The sequence below is a fragment of the Theropithecus gelada genome, chromosome 16 (genome assembly GCF_003255815.1).
Source record: "Theropithecus gelada isolate Dixy chromosome 16, Tgel_1.0, whole genome shotgun sequence".
In the NCBI taxonomy this organism is placed as follows: Eukaryota; Metazoa; Chordata; class Mammalia; order Primates; family Cercopithecidae; genus Theropithecus; species Theropithecus gelada.
In genome coordinates, this window is record NC_037684.1 from 64,587,714 (window position 1) to 64,606,916 (window position 19,203).

The 19,203-nt window shown below is 50.3% G+C and overlaps 2 protein-coding genes across 6 annotated transcripts; one reads left to right on the forward strand and one right to left on the reverse strand.

Moving 5' to 3' along the window:
• Positions 1-1,197: 1,197 nt before the first annotated feature.
• RANGRF (RAN guanine nucleotide release factor) lies at positions 1,198-2,821 on the forward strand. Of its 3 annotated transcripts, none has more exons than XR_003116255.1 (5): positions 1,198-1,601; positions 1,692-1,808; positions 1,994-2,150; positions 2,243-2,324; positions 2,547-2,821. XR_003116255.1 is itself a non-coding variant. In XM_025363175.1 (5 exons), the coding sequence occupies exons 1-5, from the start codon at positions 1,525-1,527 to the stop codon at positions 2,668-2,670; spliced, it is 561 nt and encodes a 186-aa protein (XP_025218960.1). In that variant the 5' UTR covers positions 1,198-1,524; the 3' UTR covers positions 2,671-2,821. The 3 variants fall into 3 exon arrangements, 2 of the variants coding, with proteins under 2 accessions (XP_025218960.1, XP_025218961.1); XM_025363175.1 differs by having other exon boundaries at positions 2,239-2,324; XM_025363176.1 differs by lacking the exon at positions 2,243-2,324 and having other exon boundaries at positions 2,547-2,815.
• On the reverse strand, positions 2,797-8,210 carry SLC25A35 (solute carrier family 25 member 35). Of its 3 annotated transcripts, XM_025363172.1 has the most exons (5): positions 6,998-8,210; positions 5,432-5,497; positions 4,065-4,217; positions 3,571-3,705; positions 2,797-3,406 (listed from the first exon to the last, which is right to left on the reverse strand). In XM_025363172.1, the coding sequence occupies exons 1-5, from the start codon at positions 7,370-7,372 to the stop codon at positions 3,233-3,235; spliced, it is 903 nt and encodes a 300-aa protein (XP_025218957.1). In that variant the 5' UTR covers positions 7,373-8,210; the 3' UTR covers positions 2,797-3,232. The 3 variants fall into 3 exon arrangements, with proteins under 3 accessions (XP_025218957.1, XP_025218958.1, XP_025218959.1); XM_025363173.1 differs by lacking the exon at positions 5,432-5,497; XM_025363174.1 differs by lacking the exon at positions 4,065-4,217.
• Between the last annotated feature and the right edge of the window lie 10,993 nt (positions 8,211-19,203).

Sequence of the window (19,203 nt, forward strand, 5' to 3'; positions counted from 1 at the left end):
AACATGGAAAAACCCCGTTTCTACTAAAAATACAAAATTAGCTTGGCGTGGTGGTGCATGCCTGTAATCCAGCTACTCAGGAGGTTGGGGCAGGAGAATCACTTGAACCCAGGAGGCGGAGGTTGCAGTGAGCCAAGATCATGCCATTGCACTCCAGCCTGGGCAACAAGAGCGAAACTCCATCTCTACTAAAAATACAAAAAACTAGCCGGGCGTGGTGGCGGGCGCCTGTAGTCCCAGCTACTCGGAGGCTGAGGCACGAGAATGGCCTGAACCTGGGAGGCGGAGCTTGCAGTGAGCCGAGATCGCGCCACTGCACTCCAGCCTGGGTGACACAGCGCGAGACTCCGTCTCAAACAAAACAAAACAAAACAAAACAAAACAAAACAAACCAATATATATTAGGTCTGTTATGCTCTAAACACTGTGCCAGGTGCTGGGGATCAAAGATGAATAGAGAAATGAACTGGAAGGATAGAGTGAAGCTAAAACTTAAAGAACACAACAAATCTGTAAAAGACAAACAAAAGAGGGTTTAATCTGTGCTTCTGTCCAGGTGTGCCGAGCTGGGGGTGGGGTTGCTCCTGCACAAGAGCATTCCTAAAGCAAAGATTTGAGGGGAATTAGATTTCTAATACCCAGGTTGGGTCTCACTTTCAGGAAGGTGTGAGACCTGAATCCTAAGCTGGACTCATTGTTTCCCTAATTCCCAGCATCGGATCTGTAAATTAGCGGTCTGGGTGGTAGCCGATTCGTCGTTCAGAGGCTCAGAACACCGTGAAACTATGCTTTCCTGACTCAAAAGACACAACCTTGACGTGGGCCCTTTGGACAAGCATCTGCCCCCCGCAGGAGGGTCTCAGGCGACCTTCTTGGAAGGTGTGACCACTTGAAAAGGAGGAGGCGGCCAGGCGCGGTGGCTCTCGCCTGTAATTCCAGCACTTAGGGAAGCCGAGGCGGGGGGATCGCTTGAGCCCAGGAGTTTGAGACCAGCTTAGGCAAGATAGGGAGACACCCCCCCCACCCCGCCCTGTCTCTACAAATAATTAAAAATTTAGCCGGGTGTGGTGGCGGGAGCAGGAGCCACTCGGGAGGCTGAGGCAGGAGTATCGCTGGAGTCCTGGAGGTGGAGACTGCAGTGAGCCGTGATTGCGCCACTGCATTTCAGCCTGGGCGACAGAGCGAGACCCGTCAATCAATCAATCAATCAAGGGGAGGCTGGCGGGAGCATGCTTGTGACCACTCAGGGCGACACAGACCCTAACCACAAGCCAGACCCCACCGTCCCGCCCGGCGCCCTTCTAAGAGCGCAGCTTCCGGAGCAACGCCGCTGACCCCCGCCCCCAGGGCCTTGGCGCCGATTGGCCAGCGATAACGCGGGGCGGAACCAAATCTTAAAGGATCCGGGAGCTAAGCTAGACCCGGGTGGTGGTGGCAGCTGCGAAACCCAGGGAGCCGATGCCACGTGACCCAATGTGGGCTTCTTTTAAACCTTTCTAATGTCCATAACCCAGCCTCAGGCCCATGGAGCCCATGAGAGACTGCCCGCTGTTCGGGGGCGCCTTTTCCGCCATCCTCCCCACGGGGGCCATTGACGTAAGGTGAGAAGGCCGGGGCGCCCAGGGGCGGCTGACTGGGTGGGTTGTGGGAAGAGACTGGGGTCAACCAGGGTCTACCTCGCCTCACTCCAGCGACCTCCGACCGGTCCCCGACAATCAAGAAGTTTTCTGCCATCCCGTGACGGACCAGAGCCTGATCGTGGAACTTCTCGAGCTGCAGGCCCACGTGCAGGGCGAAGCGGCTGCGCGGTGAGGGAAGGGCCCCGGGCTGGCCAATGGCAGGGGCGGGGCCGGGGCAAGGGGCGGGACCCGCGGCCGACGGTTAATCTGGGCGGTGAGAACACTCAGGGGTCGGGAGCCAGGCGTGCAACTTAAAGATGCTCCCGGGGAGGCGGCCAGAGATGTCCCTTCCTGACCCCGCTTCCCTACTCCAGGTACCACTTTGAGGATGTTGGTGGCGTGCAGGGGGCTAGGGCTGTCCACGTGGAGTCTGTTCAGCCTCTCAGTTTGGAGAACCTGGCCCTGAGGGGCTGCTGTCAAGAAGCCTGGGGCCTCTCTGGCAAGCAGCAGATAGCTAAGGAAAACCAGCAGGTGAGGGCCCGAGAGTGTGCAATGTCCTGGAAGGGCGGTAGCAGGGGCGCAGAGATCCAGATAAGCATCCTGACTCTGATCCCCTTAGGTAGCAAAGGATGTGACACTTCATCAGGCCTTGCTGAGGCTGCCCCAGTACCAGACTGATCTCTTGCTCACCTTCAATCAGCCCCCGTAAGGAGGAAGGAACGGGCGGGTATCTCATGACTGGGTTCCCAGGAGAATCGGGCTGGGAGGGACAGAACAGGGAGACTCACTGGTGGGATCCTCCCAGGAAGCAGGAGTGGGCCAGAGGTTTGGGGTAACTGATACCCAGGTCCTCTGGAACCGGAATTGGCAATTTCCAAACCTCAGGCCTGGATGATGTTCTCTCTCCATCTGTTTCCCCACCCCAAGCCCTGACAACAGGTCATCTCTTGGCCCTGAAAATCTGTCACCTCCACCCTGGAGCCTGGGTGACTTTGAACAGCTGGTGACCAGTCTGACCCTTCATGATCCCAACATCTTTGGTCCCCAGTGAAGGTGCTGAAGCACTGCATGATGTTGCTGAGAACTTGGGGACTCGGTTCTGTGAGGGGGAAAAGAGGTTGAAAAGAGAGTTTCCTCTCATTTCTTCCCTGTGCATAAACATAAGACAATCCCTCTGCAGAATAAACTTGCTTTATCATCAATATAATCTCTGTGCCTTTGAATCTAACAAGATGCCTGGGTCCCAGACACCTGGGAATTGGGTCTCCCAATTCCCTTTGGTTTTGGAGGGAGGAGTTTAAAGCTGTTCTTGGGAGCAGGAGGGACTCAAGGGTGGCAGTGGTGAGAGGGAGGAAATACACTTTGGGATGACTGGTTCAGTCCTGAGAGAGGGGTGTGAATTACCCAGGGAATGGGTAGGGAAGGTTTACAGCAACACCCGAGGAAAGAAGGGAAACTCTTGTAGTGATTCAACCCTGAGAACAGATAGGGAGTGGGATTGGCTGTCCCCCATGGATGGATGAAAGGTCACCTATCAGTAGTCACCAGGACATAGTGGTGGAGGCACAAATGGCCAAGGAGTGCTCATTTGGTGGAGTCTGGGAGAAAGACTGTTATTTAGTGTATGTGTAGTAGAGGGAGCGCAGCTGGTCCCAGAAGAAGAGGGAGAGGATGGTGTGGGGGCCGAGGCGGAAGTAGGAGGCACCTATACCCTTGTACATGCCAAAAATGCCCTCGGTCCGAGCTGTCTGCAGCAGAGCATCCAGTATCCCCCGGTACATGAGGCCCTGAGAGCATGTCAGAGAGGGAGGGAGAGCACAGAGAAGGAGTTTGTCAGAGCCCACCAGGGGCAGCTCCTCCACAGGCTGCATTTCAGGCTATCCCACCTGTACCCACAATCTGCCTCCCCGAACCCCTGCTTCCCTGCCTGCATCCCAGAGCACTTCCTTACCTTGCCCTGTGCATCTGTGGGCTGGTTGTAGAGCCTTGTGCAGGCCACATCAAAGGGTGCCATGGCCAAGACCACTGCAATGCCACTCACCATGGCAGCCACCAGAGCCAACTTCCAGCTCTCAGGAGGAAAGATCTAAGGGGGTAGAGAGGAAGAGCACTGTCAACCCGCCAGCCATTCCACCCCAAGGACAGGACAGTCCCTGCCCTGGGGACACAGATGCTGGTAACTCGGGGAGCTTCCACTGCACCAGTTTTAACAGTGCAAAAACACTGAGGAGGAGGAAGGCCAGGGTACCCTGAAGGCTCAGGTACCCTTTCTGGGAGGAAGTGACAAGAGAACTGTGGGAAGGGTCTAAAGAGTCAGTGACCTCCAAGCCCTCCTGCCACTCCCTCACCTTTGAATGTTGGGCACCATCCCCTCCAGGGCCCAGTGCAGCTTGCCCTCCCCTTCCCCCCTTCCCGAAACAGACCCACCCATTTCCCAGGCAGTACCTCCCACTGGCTCAGGAGGTCCTTGGTGGATGAGAAGGTGCACAGCTGGGTGGAGGAACCGACGATAACTCGGGGCAGGCCGCCCAGAGCCCCACGCCATAACCCCACCAGACCATGTTTCTGGCCAATCTCGGTTAGCGCCTGAAACATGCCCTAGTGTGGGGAAGACCAGGGGGTGGGGTTCAGACAGCCGAGCATCAGGGGCTGCCACCCTAACACTGCCAAGGATGGGTGCTTTTTTTTTTTTTTTTTTTTTGAGACGGAGTCTCGCTCTGTCTCCCGGGCTGGAGTTGCAGTGGCCGGATCTCAGCTCACTGCAAGCTCCGCCTCCCGGGTTCACACCATTCTCCTGCCTCAGCCTCCCGAGTAGCTGGGACTACAGGCGCCGCCACCTCACCCGGCTAGTTTTTTGTATTTTTTAGTAGAGACGGGGTTTCACCATGTTCACCAGGATGGTCTCGATCTCCTGACCTCATGATCCACCCGTCTCGGCCTCCCAAAGTGCTGGGATTACAGGCTTGAGCCACCGCGCCCGGCCATGGATGGGTGCTTAATAGGAACCTGTCGTCCAGACAACCAGTTCAATGTGGGCTTAGAGCCAGAATGGGGGCCCTTGGTTGTCTAGCTACCCCATTGTTTCCTCCCTGGGCACCCAAGAACTGGGGCGGGATGCATGGAAGTGAGGGCATTCACTGGTCAGGAGAAACAGGGGCAGAAAATTAGAGGAACTGGAATACATATTGGAAAGAGGCGTTGGGTGTGGTGGCTCACACCTGTAATCCCAGCACTTTGGGAGGCCGAGGCGGGTGGATCACCTGAGGTCAGGAGTTTGAGACTAGCCTGGCCAACGTGGTGAAACCCCATCTCTACTAAAAATACAAAAATTAGCTGGACGTGGTGGCACATGGCTGTAATCCCAGCTACTCAACAGGCTGCAGCAGGATAATCACTTGAACCCGGCAGGCCGAGGTTGCAGTGAGTGGAGGCTGTGCCACTGTACTCCAGCCTGGGCAACAGAGCGAGACTCTGTCTCAACAAAACAAAACAAAACAAAATTTAGCTGGGTGTGGCGGTGCACGCCTGTAGTCCCAGCTACTTGGGAGGCTGAGGCAGGAGAATCGCTTGAACCCGGGAGGCGGAGGTTGCAGGGAGCTGAGATCGTGCCACTGCACTTCAGCCTGGGCAACAGAGCGAGACTCCGTCTAAAAAAAAAAAAAAAAAAGGAAAGAGGGTCTGGATAGACTCCAGGGGCAAAATGGGACAGAACCAATGGGTTGAGCTGGGTTTGGAGCTGTTGGGTACAGGCAGAAAGCTAGGGGAAAAGAGAAAGGATGATCAGGGACTTTGGCAGACTTGGGAACTCTCACCTGATGCTTATACTGGTGCCCTACAGCAATTTCTGAGGCTGCCTGTGCTTGCAGATGTGTCTTCACCTGTGAACAAGAGAATATCATAGCCTACGGCCCAGTGGCTGTCCTCCTACCTCAGAACCAAATGTCTGACCCCCTCACATTTCCTCTAGGGTGTTCAGCAATGAATATCCTCTTATTCTGATAATTATTGTTGTTCCTACTTAACAAATTGGTTAACAAAAAGACTCTGTCTCTAGGCTCCAGCTGCGGAGGGATGGATCTCCCAGCACTGTAAGACACCACACCCCCTTCATGTCCTTCTTCCCTTGGGGCTAGCAATTGGGGGTGGAGTGGTTGGAGAATGGCAACATTTCCTAAGGCATGTTAGGCGAGACCTGGGTGTCCAGCCTGTCATGCCAGCTCCCATTCCCAGACTGGATCTCCAGCCACCACTTCTATCAGGCTCCCCATCAGACTCTAGGCAAAACTTGCTCTCTAGCCCCCACTCCCCATAAAAGTTATCTGGTCGATTTTGGAGAGACCACTGTCCCTGAAACTCAAACCGTGAGAATGGGACCAGACTGCCTCTGCTACAGGATGTACTACTTCCCAGTCTCTTTTGCTCTTAGGAGCACTAAGCAGGGCCTAGTCCTAGCAATAAACAGCTGTGTGACCTTGAGTGGATCACTTCCCCTCTCTGGGCCTCAGGCTCTTGACCCTTCACCTATACCGGATAACTCAAAGGGGCAGAGATTGTTAATTCTGTAATGCCCAGGATCTTCCTGATCCCTACTGACATATGTTAAATTCCTTATCCTCCCCTTCACAAGTCCAACCTCAATGTCAACACATAATAATAAAAACAATGCTACCAAATGCTTACTCTCTGCCAGGATTCGCACTAATGCTTCCATGTCTACCGCATTTGTCTCCCTCCATCCTCCCAATAATCACACAAAGGCCACTACAATTATTACCTTTTTACAGATGTGGCAACTGAAGCTCACCAACAAAGCCAGGACTTTAGTTCCAGAAAGGCTGATTCCAAAGCCCATAATTTTTTTTTTTTTTTTTTTTTTTGAGACAGAGTCTTGCTCTGTCGTCCAGGCTAGAGTGTAGTGGCGTGATCTCGGCTCACTGCAAGCTCTGCCTCCCGGGTTCACACAATTCTCCTGCCTCAACCTCCTGAGTAGCTGGGACTACAGGGGCCTGCCACCACGTCTGGCTAATTTTTTGTATTTTTTAGTAGAGACGGGGTTTCACCGTGTTAGCCAGGATGGTCTGGATCTTCTGACCTCGTGATCTGCCCGCCTTGGCTTCCCAAAGTGCTGGGATCACAGGCATGAGCCACGGTGATCGGCTCCAAAGTCGATAATCTTAATCAATACATTCAATCGTGTCCATCAGATGGGTGTGTATAGGGCAGGTCAGAAGACTCCAAAGCCTACCAGCTCTTTCCCCATGCCTTTCCCTGCTTGCAGTGGGGTAGCACCCTGCCACCTATGCCCTTAGGAAAGACCAGGCTCCTATTCTACAACAAGGATCTGCCCTGAAGGTCCCAGGCAAGAATCCTCTTCTTACCATGTAGATGGGGCTCCCCAAGTAGGCTCCCATGATCCCAGCCATGGCCCCAGCCGCTGCGCTGCGGGCAGGACTGTGGGTGCCTTCGGCTGTGTGCAGGTAGCCCCCAGCCTCAGCCAGTCCATAGGTGCCCAGTCGGATGCCATTCATCAGGAACTGGTATAAGAGGGCGGGGGCCAGGCCTTTCTGCAGGGCAGCCAGGCCATCCACCTTGCCGATGGTGATGAATGCATGGAAGACATTTCGGTAGTGCCGCTGGTATGTGCCAGGGGCCTGCAGTTCTCCCTGCAACTGCATCCTGGTCTTCACCACCTCCAGGGGATTGGTGAATACACAGGCCCCACAGGCTGCCAGGCCACTCATCAAGAAGTCCATGGTGGGTAACTGTAGCAGGGACTGGCCCAAGAGTAAGAAAGTAAAAATGGGTGTCAGAAAGCGGGGTTGGAAGACAGGGGAAGGCCTGTTTCAGCAGTACAGGCTGCAGAAGGTAAGAATTTAGGTTTGCAGTCAAGGGTGTCAGGGTCAAATGTCAAGTGGTCAAATGGAAGTAGTCAGCTGGAATTTGGGAGTCAGGAGCTGGCAAGCAGGGAAGAGACAGAAATCTAGGAGAAGCTTATGGCAGAACCCTCTGAGGTCAAGGAGGGGCAAAAGACAGAAGGTGACAGGTGGGATGGCTCAGGATGGCGGGCGACGGGGGCAGGGGAGTAGAGGAGGGAACCGCGGAGTTGGGAGATGGAAGCCAGGCAGGCAGGAAAAAGAAAGCCAGCAGGTTAGAGAAGAAAAGGATCCGGGAGAAAAGCCGGTGATTTCCTCAAGCCAGCAACGAGATCTGGATCCGAGAAAGAAGTCAGGACCCAGGCAGCCGCCGGAGCTCGCAGCAGCTTCAACCCCGGGTACCCTGCGGAGGCCGGGCCGCCACACTCCCGTCACTGGAGCGCTGGGTCAATGGGGAGCCTTTGAGAGCCGCCGAGGCCCTCAGCCAATCAGCGCCGAGCCGGCTCCGCGGCCAATGGGAGGAGCTCTCGGCGCTCCGGTCCCCGGAATCAGCCTGAGGCAGTTAGAATTAACTCTCCCGGCGCCACCAGCGCTTAGCCGCTGACTCCGGCTCCGGAAGGGAGGCCTGGGACGCGGAGGTTTTGTCATTGGCAGGAAAGAGACCTGGGTTCCCGATCGAACACAGAGGCCGAGCACAGCAGTTCCCTACTGGGGTGCTGGGACCGCCCCTTGCGTGGGCTGACGGCTCCCTTCTTTAGCTTCCTACCCCGGTTGTGACCGGGTGGGGTCACCTAAGTTCAGGTTCACGCCATGCTTGGTGCCGGCGCCCGGAGAGCCCGGAAGCCGCGGACCGGCCTGAGCAAGGAGAGGGACACACCTGTGCTGCGGAGCCAGTCTCCCGAGGCTGCACCGGGTGGTGCAGCAGGTTCTAGCTCCCGAGCGGGGCTGGATGTGCCCGCGGCTGGCCGCGGGCGCCGAGGGTGGGAGGCCTGAAGGATGGAGGAAGGAACTTGGTTAAATCCTTAGGCTTTTTCTTTTCTTTTCTTTTTCTTTGAAACGGAGTCAAGCTCTGTCGCCCAGGCTGGAGTTCAGTGGCGAGATCTCAGCTCGCTGCAAGCTCCGCCTCCCAGGTTCACGCCATTCTCCTACCTCAGGCTCCCTAGTAGCTGGGACTACAGGCGCCTGCCACCACGCCCGGCTAATTTTTTTGTATTTTTAGTAGAGACCACGTGTTAGACCAGGATGGTCTCGATCTCCTGACCTCATGATCCGCCCGCCTCGGCCTCCCAAAGCGTTGGGATTACAGGCGTGAGCCACCGCGCCCATCCGAGATTTCGTCATCGTTTTAAATCTTGAGTTCATGTTGGGTGCGGTGGTTCACCTGTAATTCCAGCACTTTGAGTGGCTGAGGCAGGAGGATTGCTTGAGCCCAGGAGTTCGCGACCCACTTGGGCAAAATGGTGAAATCCTGTTTCTGAAAAAGAAGATTAAAAAAAGAGATACAAGCTGGGCGCGGTGGCTCACGTATTGAATCTCAGCACTTTGGGAGGCCGAGGCGTGCGGATTATGAGGTCAAGAGATCAAGACTATCCTGGCCAACATGGTGAAACCCCATCTCTACGAAAAATACAAAAATTAGCTGGGCATGGTGGCTCATGCCTGTATTCCCAGCTACTCAGGAGGCTGAGACAGGAGAATCTCTTGAACCCAGGAGGCAGAGGTTGCAGTGAGCCGAGATCGTGCCACTGCACTCCAACCTGGTGACAGAGCGAGACTCTGTCTAAAAAAAAAAAGAGAGAGAGAGAGATACAGTGGATGCTTTATTCAGATTTCATTGGTTTTTGCTCAAAGTCCTTTTTCTGTTCCAGGATCCCATCCAGGATACCAAGTTACATTGAACTGTCATGTCTGTAGCTCCTGCTTTTTTTTTCAATCTTGTCCAGGCTGGAGTGCAATGGTTCGATCTCCGCTCACTGCAACCTCTGTCTCCTGGGTTTAAGCGATTCTCCAGCCTCAGCCTCCCAAGTAGCTAGGATTACAGGTGCCCGCCACCACACCCAGCTAATTTTTGTATTTTTAGTAGAGATGGGGTTTCACCACGTTGGCCAGGCTGATCTCAAACTCCTGACCTCAGGTGATCTGCCTGCCGCAGCCTCCCAAAGTGCTGGGATTACAGGCGTGAGCCACTGTGCCCAGCCCACTGGCTCCTCTTGGCTGTGACAGTTTCTCAGAATGTTCTTGTTTTTGATGACCTTAACAGTTTTGAGGAGTACTGTTCAGGTATTTAGTAGAATGTTCCTCTGCTGAGGGCTTTTCTTAGGATTGCACCGGGCTTTTGGCAGGAAGACCACTGAGGTAAACTGCTATTTTCATCACATCATATCAAGGGTGGTACTTGATACATACTATCAACATAACTCATCACTGCTGATATTGACCTTGATCACCCGGCTGAGGTGGCATTTGTCAGTTTTTCCCATTACAACATTATTCTTTTTTTAAAAAAAATGGAGTTTCACTCTGTCACTCAGGCTGGAGTGCAGTGACGTGATCTCAGCTCACTGCAAACTCCACCGCCCAGGTTCAAGCAATTCTCTGCCTCAGCCTCCCAATATAACATTTTTCTTTTTTTCCCCTTTCCATATTGTACATTTTGGAAGGAAGTCACTAAGCACAGTTCACATTAAAGAAGTAGGAAGTTATGCCTCTCCCTCCTTGAAAGGGGAGTATGTAAATACATTATTTGGAGGTTATTTTATTTTTGAGATGGAGTCTTACTCTGTTGCCCAGACTGGAGTGCAGTGGCACGATCTTGGCTCACTGCAACGTCTGCCTCCCGTCTTGAACCTGGGAGGCAGAGGTTGCAGTGAGCTGAGATCGCGCCACTGCACTCCAGCCTGGGTGACAGAGGGAGACTCCATCTCATAAAGACAAACAAAAACAAAGATGATGATATCTAGTGTAGTGTCATACATTTTGGCTAGTTTTTCCTGAATTTCTGTCTTAGATACTGTTGCCTTCCCAGGGTGAAGGACATCGATAACCATTTGTTCCTTCTGAAGTGTGTAGAAGTGATCATGAACTTCCTAGTTCAGACAGTTACTAAGTCATTCAAGATGGCGGTCAATCGTCAGCCAGGGAGAAAAATAAGAGTCCCATCAGTGTTGTCGTTGTTGTTGTTGTTTTAATTAAAACCTTGTTTTTGTTTATTTAGTATCACCTTACTTTCTGGTACTATAAAATGCTCCAGGCTCATTTTGTATATTTCCTGCCACAGTTCTGCAATCAGTCGTTTCTCCAAGGACCCCTATTTTCTTTTACTGGCAAATGGCTTTAGAATCCAAGGTCTGGGCACTAGGTGTGCTTGTTGCTTTTGAGGTGTCATTGCTTCTGGACCCTCACATCTGAGAAAGCAAGGAAATATATGTGTGTATAGTAACCCATGTATATACGCAAACATGTATTTCCATATATAACCATCCATATCTATATTAAGCTAAGCATGAATTCATACTGATGTCTCCAACTTTTTTTTTGTTTGTTTTTTTTTTTTTTGAGACGGAGTCTCACGCTGTGTCACCCAGGCTGGAGTGCAGTGGCGCGATCTCGGCTCACTGCAAGCTCCGCCTCCCAGGTTCAGGCCATTCTCCTGCCTCAGCCTCCGAGTAGCTGGGACTACAGGCGCCCGCCACCACGCCCGGCTAGTTTTTTGTATTTTTAGTAGAGACGGGGTTTCACCATGTTAGCCAGGATGGTCTCGATCTCCTGACCTCGTGATCCGCCCGCCTCGGACTCCCAAAGTGCTGGGATTACAGGCTTGAGCCACCGCGCCCGGCCTTTTGTTTGTTTTTTATTTTGAGATGGAGTTTTGCTTTTGTCGCCCAGGCTGAAGTGCAATGGCACGATCTCAGCTCACTGCAACCTCCACCTCCTGGGTTCAAGTGATTCTCCTGTCTCAGCCTCCCAAGTAGCTGGGATTACAGGCATGCACCACGACACCTGGTTAATTTTGTATTTTTAGTAGAGACGGGGTTTCTCCATGTTGGTCAGGCTGGCTTTGAACTCCAGGTGATCCGCCCGCCTCAGCTCCCAAAGTGCTGGGATTACAGGCGTGAGCTACCGCGCCTGGCGTGATGTCTTCAACTTTAATCCATTACCACATGGATCATTCTGGCCGCCTCCCCTGTTTATCTAAACTCCCACCCTAACTGTGAGAAACCTGGCTTCCATAATTTGCCATCTATTTACTTAATTGTTTATTCCAGGACACTTGTATAGGAGTATCAGAATTGTTTTATTTTTCTTTTTAAATTCTTTCTTTATTATTATTACTATTTGAGATGGAGTTTTGCTCTTGTTGCCCATTCTAGAGTGCAATGTTGTGATCTCAGCTCCCTGCAACCTCCGCTTCTCAGGTTCAAGCAATTCTCCTGCCTCAGCCTACTGAGTAGCTGGGATTACAGGCACGAGCCACCACACCTGGCTAATTTGTTTTTGTATTTTTAGTAGAAATGGGGTTTCACCATGTTAGCCAGGCTGGTCTTGAACTCCTGACCTCAGGTGATCCTCCTGCCTTGGCCTCCCAAAGTGCTGGGATTACAGGCATGAACCACTGCACCCAGCCTAAAATTTTTCTTCTTTCTTGTTTTTGTTTTTTGAGATAGAGTTTGGCTGTTGTTGCCCAGGCTGGAGTGCAAGGGCGTGATCTTGGCTTACTGTAACCTCTGCCTCCTGGGTTCAAGCGATTTTCCTGCCTCAGCCTCCCAAGTAGCTGAGATTACAGGCACCATACTTGGCTAATTTTGTATTTTTAGTAGAGACGGGGTTTCTCCATGTTGGTCAGGCTGGTTTGCGAACTCTTGACCTCAGGTGATCCACCTGCCTCAGCCTCCCAAAGTGCTAGGATTACAGGGGTGAGCCACTGCACTTGGCCTAAAATTTTTCTTTATTTGTGGCCAGGCACAGTAGCTCATGCCTGTAATCCCAGCACTTTGGGAGGCTGAGGCAGGTGGATCACCTGAGGTCAGGCGATCAAGACCATCCTGGCCAGCATGGCAAAACCGCATCTCTACTAAAAATACAGAAATTAGCTGGGCGTGGTGGTGCACACCTGTAGTCCCAGCTACTTGGGAGGCTGAGGCATGATAATTACTTGAACCTGGGAGGCGGAGGTTGCGGTGAGTCAAGATTGCATCAGTGCACTTCAGCCTGGGTTACAGAGCAGGATTCTGTTTCAATAAAATAAAATAAAAATTTTCTTTATTTGTAATCATAATGTCTCAAAAGAGAATTGTTAACACATACCCCTGTGGGAAACAATCTTATAAACTAGGGTACAGTGCTTATGTGTAGTTCCATTAGCCTTTGATCTTACAGACTCTACTCATTTCCAAAATTACTCAGGTCAGCACCTTTACCCCCAGCTCCCTTCAGAAAAGTTATTTCATACATTTGTAGTATCATTAAATTCTTCTGTCACAATCTGCCTTCCATCTTGGGTTCCCTGACCTCCTATTTTTTTTTTTTTTTAATTAAAAATATCAAGAGGCTGGACACGGTGGCTCACACCTGTAATCCTAGCACTTTGGGAGGCCAAGGCAGGTGAATCACCTGAGGTCGGGGGTTCGAGACCAGTCTGACCAACATGGAGAAACCCCGTCTCTACTAAAAAAAAAATACAAAATTAACTGGGCGTGGTGGTGCATGCCTGTACTCCCAGCTACTCGGGAGGCTGAGGCAGGAGAATTGCTTGAACCCTGGAAGTGGGGGCTGCAGTGAGCAGAGATCGTGCCATTGCATTCCAGCCTGGGCAACAAGAGTGAAACTCCGTTTCAAAAAAATACATATATATATATATATGTATATATCAGGGCTGGGCGCAGTGGCTCATGCTTGTAAGCCCAGCACTTTGGGAGGCTGAGGCGGGTGGATCACGAGGTCAAGAGATTGAGACCATCCTGGCCAACATGGTGAAACCTCATCTGTACTAAAAATAAAATGCAAAAATTAAGGCCAGACACGGTGGTTCACACCTGTAATCCCAGCACTTTGGGAGGCCGAGGTGGGGGGCGGGAATCACCTGAGATCAGGAGTTCGAGACCAGTCTGGTCAACCTGGTGAAACCCCGTCTCTACTGAAAATACAAAAATTAGATGGGTGTGGTGGTGGCACCTGTAATCCCAGCTACTCGGGAGGCTGAAGCAGGAGAATCACATGAACCCAGGAGGAGGAGGTTACAGTGAGCCGAGATTGCACCATTGCACTCCAGCCAGGCGACAGAGCAAGACTTCGTCTCAAAAACAAAAAAACAAACAAACAAAAAACCCAAAAAACCCAAAAATGTTTAATTAAGCCCAAGGTCACCTAGATTTTCTCCTATGTTTTCTTCTAGAAGCTTTATAGTTTTACTTTTTACATTTAGGTCTATGATCCATTTTGAGTTAATTTTTGTAAACTATGTGAGGTCTGGGTTTGGTTTCTTCTTCCTCGTCCTCGTCTCTTCTTTTTCTACTTCTTCTTTTTCTCCTTCTTCTTCTTCTCTTCTTCTTCTTCTTCTTCTTCTTCTTCTTCTTCTTCTTCTTCTTCTTCTTCTTCTTCCTCTTCTTCTTCTTCTCCTTCTCCTTCTCCTTCTCCTTCTCCTTCTTCTCCTTCTTCCTTCTTCTTCTTCTTCCTTTGGTCCTTTGTAAAAAATCTGTTTTCTATATTTTTGTGGCTCAATTTCTGGGCCATCTCTTCTGTTCCCTTGATCTGTGTGTCTAGTCTTTGACCAATATCATACTGTCTTGATTTATTGTAGGCTGTTATCATTTTTTCCTGGATGTGAATGTCCTGAGTCAGAGTTGAGAGGAGTTGCATAGGGAACATAAAAGTTCCCAGGTGTCTGAAAGAAGGGGTGGTACCATGGAGAGGGAGCCAGAACCACGTGGAGGCTTGGAGGGCAGGGGGCTGTGTTTTTCTTGCCTCCTCCTTGGTTGCCTAAACACTGATGGGTTCTTCTTGGCTGCTGACCCCGCACCTGAAGTGCTCAGACTCCACCTAGTGGTGGCGTGGAAGGATCGTCTGTGTATATCCTCACCTGGACCAAACCCTGTATAAGCTCCCTTTATAAGGGATTGTTTTGTTGCTGTAAGTGACAGAAATCCAACTCAAACTAGCTTGCAAAAAGGGAACTCATTGACTCACACAACTGAAAACTCCAGACACAGATATGACTTCAGGCCAGCAGAATCAGGCACTCAAATCTGACCCTCTCCACCTGTGCCATACATCGGTTTTATTCTCAGGCCACCTCATTGATGGCCACTAGTACCTCTAGGCCCATATTCCACCAGCTTAGCATCCTCAGTGGGAATGTAACTGCCCAGTGGGCTCCTCCTGGCCTCTGCACAAATAAAGACCACGGCATTGCAGTAAAGAAAGAGTTTAATGGACACGAGGCCAGCCATGCCACATGCAAAATTGATTGCATTATTACTCAAATCAATCTCCCTGAAAATTCAGAGATCAGGGTTTTTGATGATTTGGTGGGTAGGGGGCCGGAAAGTGGGGAGTGCTAACTGGTCAGGTGGGAGATGAAATCATAGGGAGTTGAAACTCTCCTCTTTCACTGAGTCGGTTCCTGGGTGGGACTAGATGAACCAGTTTATTGATGTGGGTGTTGCCAGAGGATGCTCTGAGTGCAGGGTCTGCAAAACATCACAAGCCCTGATCTTAGGTTTTACAACAATGATGTTATCCCCAGGAGAAATTTGGGGAGGTTCAGAATCTTGCAACCTCCAGCTGCATGACTCCTAAACCAAATCTTGTGGTTTTTTTGTTTTGTTTTGTTTTGTGTGTGTGGTTTGTGTGTGTGTGTGTGTGTGTGTGTGTGTGTGTGTGAGAGACGAAGCATCGCTTTGTCACCTAGGCTGGAGGGCAATGGCATGGTCTCCGCTCACTGCAGCCTCCGTCTCCTGGGTTCAAGCAATTGTCCTGTCTCAGCCTCCCGAGTAGCTGGGACTACAGGTGTGCGCCACCACACCCGGCTAATTTTTTGTATTTTTAGTAGAGACGGGGTTTCACCATGTTGGCCAGGCTGGCCTTGAACTCCTGAGCTCGTGATCCGCCAACCTCGGCCTCCCAAAGAGCTGGGATTACAGGCGAGCGCCACTGCGCGCAGCTGAAATGGGAGTTTTATTATTACTCAAATCAGTCTCCCCAGGCAGAATCAGAGTTTTTAAAGATCATTTGGCGGGTAGGGGGTAGGGGCTCGGGAAGTGGGGCGTGCTGATTGGTCAGGTTGGAGATGGAATTGTAGGGGCTAGAAGTGAGTTTTTCTTGCTGTCTTCTGTTCCTGGGTGTGATGACAGAACTGGTTATGTCAGATTAAGGTCTGAGTGGCATCAACTGATTCATGGAGCCAGTGGCTGCATGACCCCCAAACTAATTTATAATCTTGTAGCTAATTTGTCAATTTGTTAGTCCTGCAAAGGCCGACGGGTCCCCAGGCAAGAAGGGGGTCTTTTCGGTTCAGGGCTATTATCAGTTTTGTTTCAAGTCAAACCATGAACTGAATTCCTTCCCAAAGTTAGTTCAGCCTACGCCAAGGAATGAACAAGGACAGCTTAAAGGTTAGAAGCAACATGGAACTGGTTAGATCTGATTTTAGTAGAGAAGGGATTTCACCATGTTGGCCAGGCTGGTTTCGAACCCCTGACTTCAGGTGATCCACCCACCTCGGCCTCCAAAAGTGTTGGGATCACAGGTGTGAGCCACCGTGCTGGGCCAAAAACAATTTTTTAAAATTAAGTTTATTACATCTGTGTATTTTTCTGTATGTGCTTTTAAAGTCCTTGTGACACTGAGTTACAGGGCTTTGATTCTTGGGTCAAAAAAGACACCAAATTCTGCTAAATCTTAAAAACTGACATCAATTAAAGCCTCATCTTCAGGCCCAGTAGAAGATGTCAATCAAAATAAACTGTATTGCTGAGACAAACGGCCACAAATTAAAGCTATTCAACTGCTCAAGGCCCAGGGACTATCGGAGACAAACAGCCACAAATTAAAGCTATTCAACTGCTCAAGGCCCAGGGACTATCGCAGAAGGCATGTGAGATGGTAAGGATTGATTTTGTGAAATAAAATAAATTCAGTTTCTCTATAAATTAACCATTAATGTCAAAGGCACACTGATGCAAGATCAGCCATATGGGCCCTTGTGTCCGATTAACAACGTTTTCTTGGAGCATTAACTGACTCCTTACTAAAGGTCGTAAAGGTTATACAAAAGTTATGGAAGATATATCTTATGGTCAAGATTAAAATGTTATAGAATGTTTATAAAATATTGGGGGCCGGGCGTGGTGGCTCACGCCTGTAATCCCAGCACTTTGGGAGGCTGAGTCAGGCGTATCATGAGGTCAGGAGTTAAAGACCAGCCGAGCCAACACGGGGAAACCCTGTCTCTACTAAAAAATACAAAAAATTGGCCGGGCGTGGTGGCTCAAGCCTGTAATCCCAGCACTTTGGGAGGCCGAGACGGGCGGATCACGAGGTCAGGAGATCGAAACCATCCTGGCTAACACGGTGAAACCCCGTCTCTACTAAAAAATACAAAAAACTAGCTGGGTGAGGTGGCAGGTGCCTGTAGTCCCAGCTACTCAGGAAGCTGAGGCAGGAGAATGGTGTAAACCCGGGAGGTGGAGCTTGCAGTGAGCTGAGATCTGGCCACTGCACTCCAGCCCGGGCGACAGAGTGAAGCTCTGTCTCAAAAAACAAACAAACAAAAAAACACAAAAAATTAGCCGGGTGTGGTGGCTGTAATCCCAGCTGCTTGGGAGACTGAGGTAGGAGAATCACTTGAACCCAGGAGGCAGAGGTTGTGGTGAGTCGAGATCGTACCACTGCACTCCAGCCTGGGCGACAGGGCAAGACTCCATCTCAAAAAAAAAAAAAAAAAAAAATTTGGAAAAAAATTTAATTGGCTTCATGGTGTTTTTCTTGGGGCTTATTGTTTGGAAAATTAAGTCTCTTCTATCAAAGAATAAAGGTTTTTGCCTTTTTTTGAAGTCCTTGAGTTATCACTTTGGCTAAATCAATGACTTATTTTACAATGGCCTGTGATCCTATTTTGTGATATCAAGAGTTTTAAACCTTTGATATTTGACAAGCTTTCTAAAATCAAATTATAATTGTGTCTTTTTCTGACTCAATTAATCTTTTAAGATATTAGGGTCCCTAAAGTCCAAAAATGACATATTTGGTTTATTTGGTATAAAACTTATACAGGAAGAATTGTTAAATATGAAATGGTGTTTGCTTTTCTTTGGGCTGTATTTGTAAAAATTTGTTATTGGTATGTGTTCCAAAATTATGGGAAACTCCTATAATTCTGGTGTGACTTAGTGTATGTTATCAGTAGTAATTATAATTGTTATGTTAAATTTTTTTTTTTTTTTTTTTTTGAGGCGGAGTCTCCCTCTGTCGCCCAGGCTGGAGTGCAGTGGCCAGATCTCAGCTCACTGCAAGCTCCGCCTCCCAGGTTTACGCCATTCTCCTGCCTCAGCCTCCCGAGTAGCTGGGACTACAGGCGCCCGCCACCTCGCCCGGCTAGATTTTTGTATTTTTTAGTAGAGACGGGGTTTCACCGTGTTAGCTAGGATGGTCTTGATCTCCTGACCTTGTGATCCGCCCATCTCGGCCTCCCAAAGTGCTGGGATTACTGGCTTGAGCCACCGCGCCCGGCCTGTTATGTTAAATTATTGTGTGCCAGAGAGGTGACAAATTTCCTTGTCAACTGGGTCTTTGACTAGGACTGCCCTAAAACTTTTTGTCACCCATGGACAATTGTTGTCTTGTTTTGGTCCTCTTTAGAAGGTGGTTTTATTTATTTCATTTATTTTTATTTCTATTTTTTTGAGATGGAGTCTCACTCTGTCACCCAGGCTGGAGTGCAGTGGCGCGATCTCGGCTCACCGCAACCTCCGCCTCCCAGGTTCAAGCAATTCTCCTGCCTCAGCCTCCCTAGTAGCTGGGATTATAGGCATGTGCCACCAGGCCCAGCTAATTTTGTACTTTTAGTAGAGACGGGGTTTCTCCATGTTGGTCAGGCTGGTCTCGAACTCCCGACCTCAGGTGATCCACCTGCCTTGGCCTCCCAAAGTGCTGGGGTTACAGACATGAGCTACTGCGCCCGACTTCTGCACATTTTTTATTGTTGTTTTCAGACAGCATTTTGCTCTGTTGCGCAGGCTGAAGTGCAGTGGTGCGATCACAGCTCACTGTAGCGTCCAACTCCTGGGCTCAAGTGATGTTCCCACCTCAGCCTCCTGAGTAACTGGGACCACAAATGTGTGCCACTATAGCTATTTTTTTTTTCTTTTGAGATGGAATTTCACTCTTGTTGGCCAAGCTGGAGTGCAATGGCGCGATCTCGGCTCACTGCAACCTCTGCCTCCCATAGCAATTCTCCTGCCTCAGCGCCTGGGATTACAGGCGCATGCCACCATGTCTGGCTAAGTTTTTGCATTTTTAGTAGAAACGGGGTTTCACCATGTTAGCCAAGCTGGTCTCGAACTCCTGACCTCAGGTGATCTGCCTGCCTCGGCCTTCCCGAGTGCTGGGATTACAGATGTGAGCCACTTCCCCTGACCTGTCCATGGCTAATTAAAAAAAAATCTTTTGTAGAGACAGGATCACACTACGTTGCCGAGGCTGGTCCTCCCACCTTG

What these genes read in the sequence shown, in the direction of transcription:
- RANGRF (XM_025363175.1), top strand. Translation starts at nt 1,525, where the DNA reads ATGGAGCCCATGAGAGACTGCCCGCTGTTCGGGGGCGCCTTTTCCGCC. An exon ending in CAGGGCGAAGCGGCTGCGCG is followed by an intron (nt 1,809 to 1,993) that starts GTGAGGGAAGGG and finishes TCCCTACTCCAG; the next exon opens with GTACCACTTTGAGGATGTTG. An exon ending in CTCACCTTCAATCAGCCCCC is followed by an intron (nt 2,325 to 2,546) that starts GTAAGGAGGAAG and finishes CCCCACCCCAAG; the next exon opens with CCCTGACAACAGGTCATCTC.
- SLC25A35 (XM_025363172.1), bottom strand. Translation starts at nt 7,372, where the DNA reads ATGGACTTCTTGATGAGTGGCCTGGCAGCCTGTGGGGCCTGTGTATTC. An exon ending in TGGGGAGCCCCATCTACATG is followed by an intron (nt 5,498 to 6,997) that starts GTAAGAAGAGGA and finishes TCTTGTTCACAG; the next exon opens with GTGAAGACACATCTGCAAGC. An exon ending in ACCTCCTGAGCCAGTGGGAG is followed by an intron (nt 3,706 to 4,064) that starts GTACTGCCTGGG and finishes CTACCCCCTTAG; the next exon opens with ATCTTTCCTCCTGAGAGCTG.